This window comes from Magnolia sinica, chromosome 15, assembly GCF_029962835.1.
Source record: "Magnolia sinica isolate HGM2019 chromosome 15, MsV1, whole genome shotgun sequence".
Lineage (NCBI taxonomy): Eukaryota > Viridiplantae > Streptophyta > Magnoliopsida > Magnoliales > Magnoliaceae > Magnolia > Magnolia sinica.
The window spans coordinates 8,069,096-8,080,900 of record NC_080587.1 but is presented as its reverse complement, the minus strand read 5'-3'; the positions used below and the strand labels follow the sequence as shown (position 1 = coordinate 8,080,900).

General features: G+C 38.2%; 1 protein-coding gene across 3 annotated transcripts; it reads right to left on the bottom strand.

Moving 5' to 3' along the window:
• Nucleotides 1–8,853: 8,853 nt before the first annotated feature.
• LOC131227462 (O-fucosyltransferase 36-like) lies at nucleotides 8,854–10,876 on the bottom strand. Of its 3 annotated transcripts, none has more exons than XR_009162292.1 (3): nucleotides 10,654–10,876; nucleotides 9,942–10,004; nucleotides 8,854–9,824 (listed from the first exon to the last, which is right to left on the bottom strand). XR_009162292.1 is itself a non-coding variant. In XM_058223257.1 (3 exons), the coding sequence occupies exons 1-3, from the start codon at nucleotides 10,747–10,749 to the stop codon at nucleotides 9,637–9,639; spliced, it is 366 nt and encodes a 121-aa protein (XP_058079240.1). In that variant the 5' UTR covers nucleotides 10,750–10,876; the 3' UTR covers nucleotides 8,854–9,636. The 3 variants fall into 3 exon arrangements, 1 of the variants encoding a protein (XP_058079240.1); XM_058223257.1 differs by having other exon boundaries at nucleotides 8,854–9,843; XR_009162291.1 differs by having other exon boundaries at nucleotides 9,942–10,876.
• Nucleotides 10,877–11,805: the final 929 nt, after the last annotated feature.

Below are 11,805 nucleotides of genomic sequence, written 5' to 3'. Positions count from 1 at the left end.
GCAGGGAAAACACAAATATCAGCTCGATATAAAACTTTGGTGGACTTTAGAAGGTTTTAGTGGTGGTTTCACTCTCCCCACTGTCTTCTCTGGTGGGATCCACTGGAGCTTTGGATGTGACTTATTCTTTGGACCTTACCCTAAAATGATCTCTCCAGATGGATGGACGGTGTGGATACAAAACATATATCATGGTGGGGCCCACAGAACTTGGTGACGTCACTTCAGTAGCAGCCTCTTACTCAACTTGACAGTAGCCCATCCGCGCTCGTGAGAGAGGGGGCTGGGTGACGTCAGCAAGTTATGTGGGTCCTATCATGAGGTTTGTGTTATATCCAAACCGTCCATCCATATGGCGAGCTCGTCATAAGGCTTGAGACAAAAAATAAGACAAATCTAACTATCAAGTGGACCACACTAAAAAAGGCAGTGGGGGATTGAACGTCTATCATTGAAACCCTTTTGGGGGCCATAAAAGTTTTGGATCAAGCTGATCTTTGTTTTTATTCCTTCATCAGGGCCTGTATGATCTAATCAACAGATTGGATGTCAAATAAATAGTACTGTAGGCCTTAAGAGGATTTTAATGGTGGATATCCGATCAATATAGTTTTCTATGACGTAGTCCACCTTAGGTTTATATCCCTATCATTTTTTCGATCAAGTCCTAAAATGATCGGTAAAAATGGATGAACATAATGGATGAAATACATACATCATGGTGGGGCCCACATAGCACCAAATACTAGCCAATGGGCGGGTGGCAGGGGAGTAACCAATCCGTTCCCATCAATGCTGATATTTGTGGTGCGGTCCATTTAATCTTTGGATATGATTCATTTTTTGAATAATTCTCTGAAATGATCTTGAAAAATGGATGAACAGTGTGGGTTGATCCCAAATTTTCGATAAATCCAAAGGTCAAGTGGACCATGCCACTCGAAACAATGTGGAATAATGATTTCCACCATTGATAACTTCCTTGGGCCCACAGTATCATTTATTTGCCATCCAATATATTCATAATATCAAATATATATGAATGAAGAGAAAACACAAACAACAGCTTGATCCAAAACTTCTATGGCCTCCAAGAATTTTTCAATGGTAGAGGTTCAATCACACTATTTCATGTGGTGTGGTCCACTTGAGCTTTGGATATGCTTCATTTTTGTTCTTTAGACCTCAAATTATCTGTTAATATGGATAAACAGAGTAGATAAAATAAATAAATAACGGTGGACCCCACAGAGTTTACTCTGGTAAGGGTAGTGACTAACTCACCTAAATGTACAAGGGTTTTCTTAAAACATTCTTAATTATATATTGGACTTGCCTTAATGTGATTCATATATCCAACCCACTCATTATGTGTGTCCCACTTGGATGAGGGGTCAGACCAAGTCTTAACCGCATCCAAAACTCGTGTGGGCCCCACCAAGTGCTTTTATATTTTTTAAGATGTCTTGACATAGTTTTAGATGGTATGGCCCACTTGAGTTTCGTTTACGGATGATTTTTGAGATATCTCATAACCTAAAGGGGAAACATTAAATGCACGGTGTTGATGTTCGACATACTTCATGATGGGGCCACAAAACTTATTAACATCAATTTGTAGGTTCTCGCGAGGTCAACAAGTTGGGTCACAATTTTGACACTAATATTTAGCCCATTTTATATGTATAATCCATTCACTCTATTTTATTGACCAATACCCTCAATTTGACTAGTTACTCACTCCAATCAGGCTAGCTATATGTGAGAAAGGTATTTGTATACAAGATTGATTAACAAAATGAGTGAAATTTGAATTAAACATATGAAGTTATTTACTTTTCAATCTGGACTAATTCCATCGTCCAAAAACGGTTAAATGTTCAATTAGTGGATGTGCCTAATAATTTATTAAAAAATATTTTTTTTTACAGATAAATTTCAATTTTCATTTAAAAATAACATTTTTTTTCAAAACGTATATTTTTTTACTCTTAATTTTTCTTTGAAAACTTTTAACAAAATATCATTTTTATTATAAAATATTTCAAAAAATAAATAAAAATACAAATTCTAAATTTTTATTTTCAAAAGATCTTAAATTTTCACAATTTTTAATTTTTTTTTCCCAAAAATTCCAAAATGCCGATTTTTTTCCTTCAAAAGCATCATGTTGTTTTCAACTTTTCAATTTTTATTTTAAAATTATATATATTTTTTCAAAATCTTAGTGTTTTTATAAATAACTTTTTCTTTTAATTTCGAATTTTGAACATTTTCAATTATTTTTCAAAATCACAAAAATTTTCAACTTACTTATTTTTTGTTTCAAAATGTTTGTTTTTTGATAAAGTATCGATTTTTTAATATCGTTTTATTTTAAAATTTTCAATTCTTTTTCACTTCTCCATTTTTTTAAAAAGCATTTTATTCGAACTTGTCAATTTTTATTGAACTTCACATTTTTTTTCCTTCAAATTTCAAAATCTCATCTTCTTTTTAAAAATATTTTCGTTTTTCAACATTGTGAAAATTTTCACATTTTTTTAAATATTTTTAATTTTCTTTTTTAGGATATTATTTTTTCTCAAAATCAAATGTTTTTTTTTTCAAATTTATCAACTTTATTAAATATTCTTTTTTGTTCCCACAAAATAGATTTTTATTAAATCACGATTTTTATTTTTTCAAGATTTAATTTTTTTCTCAAACATTGGTAAATTTTTTAAACTTCTCAATATTCTTTTTCATGTGATATTACAAATCATTTAAATATTAGTTTTAAATTAAAAAATAAAAATAAAAATTTCACTCATTTAATATAAAAACAAAATAAATTTTCTTTTTGCATTTAATCAATTGTTAAAAATATAATCTTAGATACAAATATGTACAATTAAATCACTAAAATTCTATTAAAAAACAATTATTAGACTATAAAAAAACTTAATTTTCCACCATATTCTTAAAAAAATGAAAAAAATAAAAAAATGTAAGGCAAGTCCTTTTACGACGGACCATGATCCGTCGCAAAAGCAACTGAAAAGGCGCCATTTGGTATTGTGGGCGGGAATTTGCTACTTCCGTCGCCCAATCAAAATTTACGACGAATTTCGTCCGTCGCCTAGTTACGACGGATAAAAATTCGTCGTAAATACGTCGCAAATCAGATTTTAGCGACGGATTTAGGTCCGTCGCTAAATTCCGCGACGTTCGGCCTAGGATATTCGAGACTTAGCGATGCACTTTTCCATTAGCGACGGATTAAATCCGTCGTTAAACCAAGGAATTTCATCCGTCACAAAAATACGTCCCAAATTGCCCATTCTGGTGTAGTAATGGGGACCACAATGTTTTAGACAGGTGGGTGCCTCAAAAAACCTGGGCCAAGATTATTCTGCTGTTCATTTTTTTTCCTAGACTTAATACATCACATATCAGTCAACCAGCCACTGGTACTGATGTTCCTCATCAAAGAAGAGAGGCTTGTTGAGGAACCGCAGAAGCACACAAATAAATCAAGCAAAGTACTTCTAATCACACAATTAAGTCCAAATATAAATAATCTAAATTTTACATGAAAAACTCCTTCTGGAAAAAAGTTACGGCACAAAACGATAAGTAATGAACTATGAAAACAGAAATTACTAGAGATAAAGTATTAGCTATTCGAATAAGTCTCGATTTCACTTCATGAACCTAAGATATGCTCTTAAAATCTTTAGGAACGAATTAAAAAGCCTTAGAATTCTTTTATTCCCTACCAAATCCCGATAACACCCATTATATATATATATATATATATATATATATATAATAATGTCATTCTGCGCGTGCTCAATAGGACCTTTGATGAGACTTTAATGGTATCGACGATCTATCGATTGTATCAAACACCTTTAATAACGTTGAGTATTAACACCAAAATGTTCTAGCAACCAACATGTATTTTTTCAGATTTTTCCAATGACATCGACTTCTGCTCGATGGCATTAAGTGGCCTATCAATGGCATCGACAAACTTTATTACTTACAGATTTAACACATCAACAATAAGGCTTGTATGGTGATATGCTAAAATTCAAATGCATGTAGAGCCCGATCCATCATAGGTTTTGCCGTTAATGAGATTCGAGCTTTCCATGAGGTGGGCCACACTAATTAAATGTTCTAACTAAAATAAAGACTTTTCACTCCTCAGGTGAGGCAGAATTTGCAAAACAAGTGGACAACTAACAATTTTTTTCTTGCCATACATTTGTACACTATGGCCCACTTGAGGAGTGAAGTTAGATTTTTAGGCAAGAAGATCCGGAAGCTCAGGCCTCTCACAGTGCTCCATGTTGGCATGCATTTGCATCTTGACACACACAGCTCTAAACAATGTTGGTTAGCAATCCTCAGTTCAATGGACTTTCTTTCTTGTACATTGTGATCCGCTTGAGTTAAGCTGGATTTTCGGGTAGAAGATCTATACAATATATGTTGTGGAAAGAAGCCCGGATCAGGAGATCAATGCAGACTATGCCAATAAATATATATATATATATATATATATATATATATATATATATATATATATATATATGGAAAAGGTACCATGCGCTCGACCTCACGAGTCTGTCCCATGAGGTCGAGTTGTGTGGCCCCACTATGATGCGTTTCGAACATCTACCCAATCTGTCAGATGCACCATTCCATCGTGGGCCTAGGTCTCAAAAATCAAGTCAATTCGTGATTTGTGTGGGCCACACCACATACAGAAGTGGGTAGGGGCCGTGTACCATTAAAATATTCATAATCATTTTTTGGGCCCACCGAGATGTGGTTTGCAAATCCAGCCCATCCATTATGTGTGTCCCACTTGGATGAGGGTTCAGACCAAGTTTCAGCAGCATTCAAAACTCAAGTGGGCCCCACCAAGTGCTTTTATATGTTTTAACGGTGTCTTCACATGATTTTAGATGGTATGGCCCACCTGAGTTCCGTATACGGCGATTTTTGGGATATCCCATAATTTAGAGGGAACTCATCAAATGCATCGTGTTGATGGTCGACACACAACACGGTGGGCCCACATAGCTCAACCTCACGGTACCTTATTGTGAGGTCGAGAGCATAGTACCTTATCGTGAGGTCGAGCGCGTAGTAACCCCGCCCCACACACACACACACACATATATATATATATATATATATAATGAGAAAAAAAAGAAGAAGAAGAAGAAGAAGATAGCAGACCAACACAAAATACCATAGCAGGATTCATGTGGCATGACAGTATGCCAATTCCACGGAAATACTTGGAACAAAATCTAAAGTATTGTTTCATATGTGTTGGCAAATATGAGATTCGTGGACATTTATTAGACAGTTGGAAATCACGGCTGTGAATGGGCCGGGCGTAGGCTTGCTTGCGCCCATGTACATTTCCTACAATTACAAATGGCTCGCGCAGACGTGGGGCCCACTTGATGGGCGCGAGAATCCAACCTGTCGGTCACATGAGTCTCTCATGCTACCCTAATGGGCCTAGTCTGCTCTGTGAATCAAGTGGGCCACACCACATGAGCCAAGTTGTGACTGAATGTCTACCCATGATTTGATTGGAGGCCCCAACGCATGGTGTATGTGAAATCCAGGCCATTCAGATCCTTCATCTGTTCTGGATGAAGGGTTAGATCTAAAATCGGACTACTTTAAAATGCAGGTAGGCCCTGTGCAAATCAAAGGTGGGCATCCCTTCTCACATTGCTTCCTGTGCTGTGGCTCACTTGAGCGTTCGATCAGCATTTATACTTTGAGGTGATAAATCTGATGGATGGGATGGATGAACTTCATACATAATATGAGTTCCACACCTATCCGCTGCCACCCGCAGCATTAGGATGCGGATCAGGTGTGGGGTTGCCCCAGCGTGGTGTGGTGAACCGTTGGACTCGGTGGGGCTCACCGTGATATATGTGTTTTATATCCACGCCGTCCATTAATTTTTTCAGCTCATTTTAAAGCATGAAATAAAAAATACAGCAGATTAAAAGCTCAAGTGGACCACACCACATGATACAGTGGTAATTGAACGCTCACCGTTAAAAACTAGGACCTAGCAAAGATTTGGAACCGTCTGATATTTGTGTTTTCCCTTTAGCTAGGTCTACCTGATCTTACCAACAGGTACAATAGCCGATAATCATTATGATGGGTCCTGACAAAGTTTCAACGGTGGGTGCCATTAGCCCCACGGTTTCGTGGCCTTGTCCGCTTGAGCTTGGGATCTGCAACCGACGCGGAAACGGATTGGCTACTCTCCTGCCACCGGCCAATGGCTGGTGTTCGGTGCTCTGTGGGCCCCTCCATGATGTATGTGTTTCATCCATGCCGTCCATCTATTTTTCTAGATCATTTTATTGTACGAGACCAAAAATTAGGTATATCCCAATCTCAAGTGGAACATTACAGGAAACAGTGTTGAATGAACGTCAATCATTAAAAACTTTTTGGGGACCGTAATAGTTTTGGATCAAGCTGATCTTTGTTTTTTTCCCTTAATCTGGGTATTTATGACCTAATCAACAGATTGGATGTCAAATAAAAAGTACATTGGGCCTTAGGAGGATTTAAACGATGGATATCCAATCACTATCGTTTTCCTGTGATGTGGACCACATGAGATTTATATCCCTCTCACTTTTTTGGGAATAAGCTCTAAAATGATCTGTAAAAATGGATGAACGGAATGGATGAAATACATACATCATGGTGGGACCCACAGAGCACCGACCACCAGTCACGGCACGGTGGCAGGGGAGTAGCCAATCCGTTTCCGTCCTACACACCACCAAATCAGGATAGTGTACAGACTAATTTCATTTTTGCATGGCAGGCTTCAACAATCAAAAATGGTAAGACGTTGAAGAGAGGTCAAGCATTGTAGTCTCAAGGACGTTAGACCATTGCACCCCTCAATCCACAGAGAACGGAGAGAGGCGAGGTTTTGCAATTCCATTGGCAATAATAGCAGCTCACGGCAGTAAGAAATTGTGAGGGACTCTAGAGAAGCAAGGTTTCCAAGCTCCCCCGATAGAGACTCCAGCTTTGGGCAGCGTCTAATTGATAGCATCGAGAGACGGGTATGGTTTCGCAACAAACCATCCGGTACCAACTTTAGCTCTTCAAAACTTTCAATAGTGAATGTCTGGGTACTAGAACAGGGACCTAAGCTGGTTACAACATTTCGGATAGATGCATGGCATAAACCCTGGATCACTATGCGAATGGACCAAATGGTCTGTTTGGGATAGGGGATCCGATTAAACAGCTACACGGAAGTCAGATAGAGGAAGTCAGAATGGTTGACGGATTGAAGCATGTAATAGTGAGGATCTAATCGGATCTCACTATTAGATTCATATCCAATCTAAATCATGTAATAGTGAGAATCTGACCCGCTTCATTGAGAGCCCTATTCCCCGCCGTGCTGAATTCAATTTCTACTTTCAAAAGAAGATTGGGTGGTGATCCAAACACACCCAATTACATGGTGTTGGGCGCTGTTGAGGCCACCGTGATATACCTGTTTTTATCCATCTATCTTTTTTTTTTTTTTTTTTTCCAGATCATTTTAAAGCATGAGCCTAAAAGCGAAGCAATCGAGCTTACCAAACCATAGGAAACAGAGGTGATTGAATGTCCTGAGGCCACAGTATGGCAAATAAATATTAAAGTGGCCCTAAAAGGTTTCAATGGTGAATGTTATTATCCCCACTGTTTTAGTGTGGTCTTGAGCTTCAATATACTTCATTTTTTGGATGATACTTTAAAATGAGCTTAAAAAATTGATGGACAGCGGATATGAAACACATATATCAAGGTAGGCCCCACAGTACTCAACACCAAATAGCTGGGGTGTAGGGTCACCATCCAATATGTTTTCGTTACCTTCGGGCTCTCAGGGCATGCAGCAGTATGGCTCAGTGATCCAGACCACTTGTTTGTGGGTCCCTCTGTGGATGGTTAACAATTTGAAAAAAATCTCCTTAATAGGATAATATCAATTCCTTACTTCTGATTCTGTGGCCTGTCAATACTAGACTGTGGTGGTTGAAGAAAATAATAATAATACTGCAAAGGCTCACATCCAACTGCAAAAAGCCTAAGAATGGTTGCCAGGATCTTCTGCAAAGACCCAATAAAATAAATAAATAAATAAAATACTGCTTGGGCATACCTACAAGGTTTTTTGGCATGCTTTGTGAAGCCAAATTGGTTAACAGTCTGGATTGCCAACCATAGGCCTCACTTATTCAAACTGAAACCCAAGATTTTCTGTGCAATGAGTTTTGCTAATCCAATTTGTATGTCGGTAATTCATCTACATGCCACGACATGCACCCACCTAGAACACGTGTGAAAAATCTAACCCAAAATGGTCCCATGGCCTGCATTGTGGTATTAATTCACTACAAGAAAACTGGCCTTCACCGGCGGTAAAAACCGCCAGAAAATACACATAAAACCACCGGCAAAACCTTTGCCCGCGGTTTACTCACAGCCGGTAAAGCCTCAGTCGGTAAAGGCTTTACCAGCGGTCAAGACCTTTACTGACACATGTGTTGGACGCCGCTAAATCGTCAGTTTCTGCTGCACTACCATAAACATGATCAAAAGCTACAGATAAGATTCGTAGCTAAAGATGATTGGCTCATGGTATGAGCCATGGCTTTAAAATATTGCTACGGATTATATCCGTAGTGATATGTCTCAAGGCGACCGAAAATCCGTAGCCATAGACATAATCTTTAAAGAAAAATTACAAGAAAAGGTGACCCACATGTGTGTATATATATATATATACACACACCAATCTAAGCAGCTAACATACCTTGGTTAATGTCAATGATCTCCTTGTTGCCAATGATTGCCATTGTTTATAAGAGACTGGTTTCTTCTATCGATATTTGGTGAGTTGTGTATCATAGCCATTGATGATGTGAAAAGAATGAAAGCACACCAAAAGCATGACCACCACTCTTCTTCATTTCGCGTCAGCTATGAAATTAGGTTGCTCGCCTTGGCACATATACTCATCACAAACCAAAGCTAATCCCCAGTCCTTCCGGAGCCGGAATATGTCCTCAATGAATGTCGAGCCCGATGACCCAATGAACACATTCAACATGGCACAGAACGTCTTATGCAGCATGGCTTCAACCTCAGGGACAAAAAGGCATACATATAGCTTAAACCCAGGTAGGTGCAAGGATACTTCCCAACAAAAATCACCCATATAAAAATGTAGTTATGAGAAGGTTTTTGAAATTCCACACATTATGTTCTGGGAAAACCTAAATGGCTAATTTGTGAGTCCACAGATAATAAATAAATAAATGTTGGATCTTGTCACAGACTCAAGACATTCTGACTCAGAGTTCAGTTGGGTCAGGAATGAGTTCTTCAAGCACTCCTTTGTCACCAGGTTCTACAGAAACCTAGTGACTGCCTGACCCAAGTCTGCATTGAGTTGATTATATGCTTATGAGTAATTGATCATTATAAATCTTGTTTGGGTTTGTTTAATTTGTTTCTTTTTATCTACTCTTTAGTTCACAGAAAGAAATGAGTAAAAATAAGCTCTCCTTTTTACAACAATGGATCCCATTTCGAGGAGCTGTGACCTGGCCTTTTCACTAGAGGTATGGTCTTGCTATTCTGCATGGTTAGTGCCTGTAGAAGATCAGTTTCACTTTCAGCTGCATCTGTAGACAGATAAATTACTAGCACATTGGCCCTCTCCACCACTCGGAGAATGCACTCTTCTGCCTGAGGAACTAGAAAAAAGCAGCTCTCCTTTCTCACATTGTTGAGGAGTAAAATACCTTTGACTGGTGAAAAGGAAGACACATGAAAAGAGTAAAGGCATCGTACGGTGGCACAGTTAGAAATACCTTTGGCTGAGCTATTCCAAAACTCTCAAACAATTCAGGGTGCTTGATTGGAAGCTCAATAACCTGAAAACAATGAGATGCTTAATTGGATCCATCAATACAAATTAATTACCTAAAACACATGGATCGTGAACTCAGTGCTTTGTGAAGAATTACCAAATCAAAAGAAGAAAAACAGATATATATCACTGGGATATGCTCTCCAACTGCAAAAATAAACTAAGGGCCTGTTTGTTTTTCCAATTACCCTAGTAATGTGAATTTGAATCTGAAAAAAAGGTGCTTTTCCTTTAATACAAAATAATTCCACTCTCCTTTAATCTCTTCATCTACCATTGACCTTTTCCTTTCCACAAAATCTGGACTAGTGGTCACATGTAATTATCTCACCCATATCCTCATCATCAAAGCCTTATCCCAGCTAAGTGGGAATATGTGATTACCTCAGGACAATAAAAAATAGAGGTGAATGCTTATACTACCAGGGGAAAATGTAAGCTGGCTTCTAGTGAAGTTGAGCATTTTGGATTCATATTTCATAACCATAGATGTCATTCCTCGCTACTTTAACCGTAGGCATTCTTTTACAGGTCATAAATGGAAAACGGTAGCCTTATATCTTTTAGATAGCAAGCCCAACATTTGAAACAAACATAATCTGGTGTCAAAAGAAAATACTAGAGAACATATGAAAGGAAGAACCAAACCTCACCTTTGCATTTCCTCTAGCACCAAATGTTAACTGTTTAGGCTCGCCATATGACAAATTCAAAACATGCAGCTCATCATCTCTTACGTAAGCGAGCATACTTCCATCTGGAGAGAGATGGGGATCAATAATTGGCGAACCTACTGAGCTTTGCAGCTTAAGTTCTGGTTTAGAACAGGAGACATCCTTAAAATAGATCTGTTGATTGAGTGCAAAATCATGTCATTATTAAAACAGGACCCTGCCGGCAGCCATTAAAACTGGTCGCCGGCAAAGGGTTGGCCCATCAGTCGGCCAAGGCCATTTTTCTTGTAGTGTAGGCCACTCCACACGTAATGGGGACCACAATCTTTTAGACAGATAGATGCCTCAAAAAAGCTGGGCCAAGACAGATGGGGACCACAATACATCACATATCAGTCAACCAGCCACTGGTACTGACGTTCCTCATCAAAGAAGAGGAGAGGCCTATTGAGGAACTGCGGAAGCACACAAAGGTAAATCAAGCAAAGTACTTCTAATCACACAATTAAGTCCAAATACAAACAATCTAAATTTTATGTGGAAAACTCCTTTTGGAAAAAAAAAAAAATTACGGTACAACGCGATGAATAATACACTATAAAAAAACAGAAATTACAAGAGATAAAGTGTTAGCGATTTGAACAAGTCTCAAATTTACTTCACACATGTGCTAGGCACAAAATCTGAACAATTAACGTGATGCGGCACCCCTTGAAACCTCACTGGCCCAACTTTCAACCCGATACAAAACTCTGGTGAGCTATGGCAAAAGCAAACAATTTCCTCCCTTGATTTACATTTCTCTTTGCTATATATACTCCACTAGAGTTTTGGATCAAATGGCTTCACGTTGATTGTTCAGATTTTGTGCCTAACACACGTGTGCAAAGGTGTTGACGGATGCTAACATAAGAAGGTGCACATGTGAGCATTCATATATATATATATATATATATATATATATATATATATATATATATATATATGGGAAAAGGTACTATGCACTCGACCTCACGATAAGCTCCCGTGAGGTCGAGCTGTGTGGGCCCCACCGTGATGCGTGTCGACCATCAACACCGTGCATTTGATGGGTCCCCTCTAAATTATGGGATATCCCAAAAATCAGTTGTA

What these genes read in the sequence shown, in the direction of transcription:
- LOC131227462 (XM_058223257.1), bottom strand. Translation starts at nt 10,749, where the DNA reads ATGCTCGCTTACGTAAGAGATGATGAGCTGCATGTTTTGAATTTGTCA. An exon ending in GTGCTAGAGGAAATGCAAAG is followed by an intron (nt 10,005 to 10,653) that starts GTGAGGTTTGGT and finishes CATTGTTTTCAG; the next exon opens with GTTATTGAGCTTCCAATCAA. An exon ending in TTGGAATAGCTCAGCCAAAG is followed by an intron (nt 9,844 to 9,941) that starts GTATTTCTAACT and finishes AATGTGAGAAAG; the next exon opens with GAGAGCTGCTTTTTTCTAGT.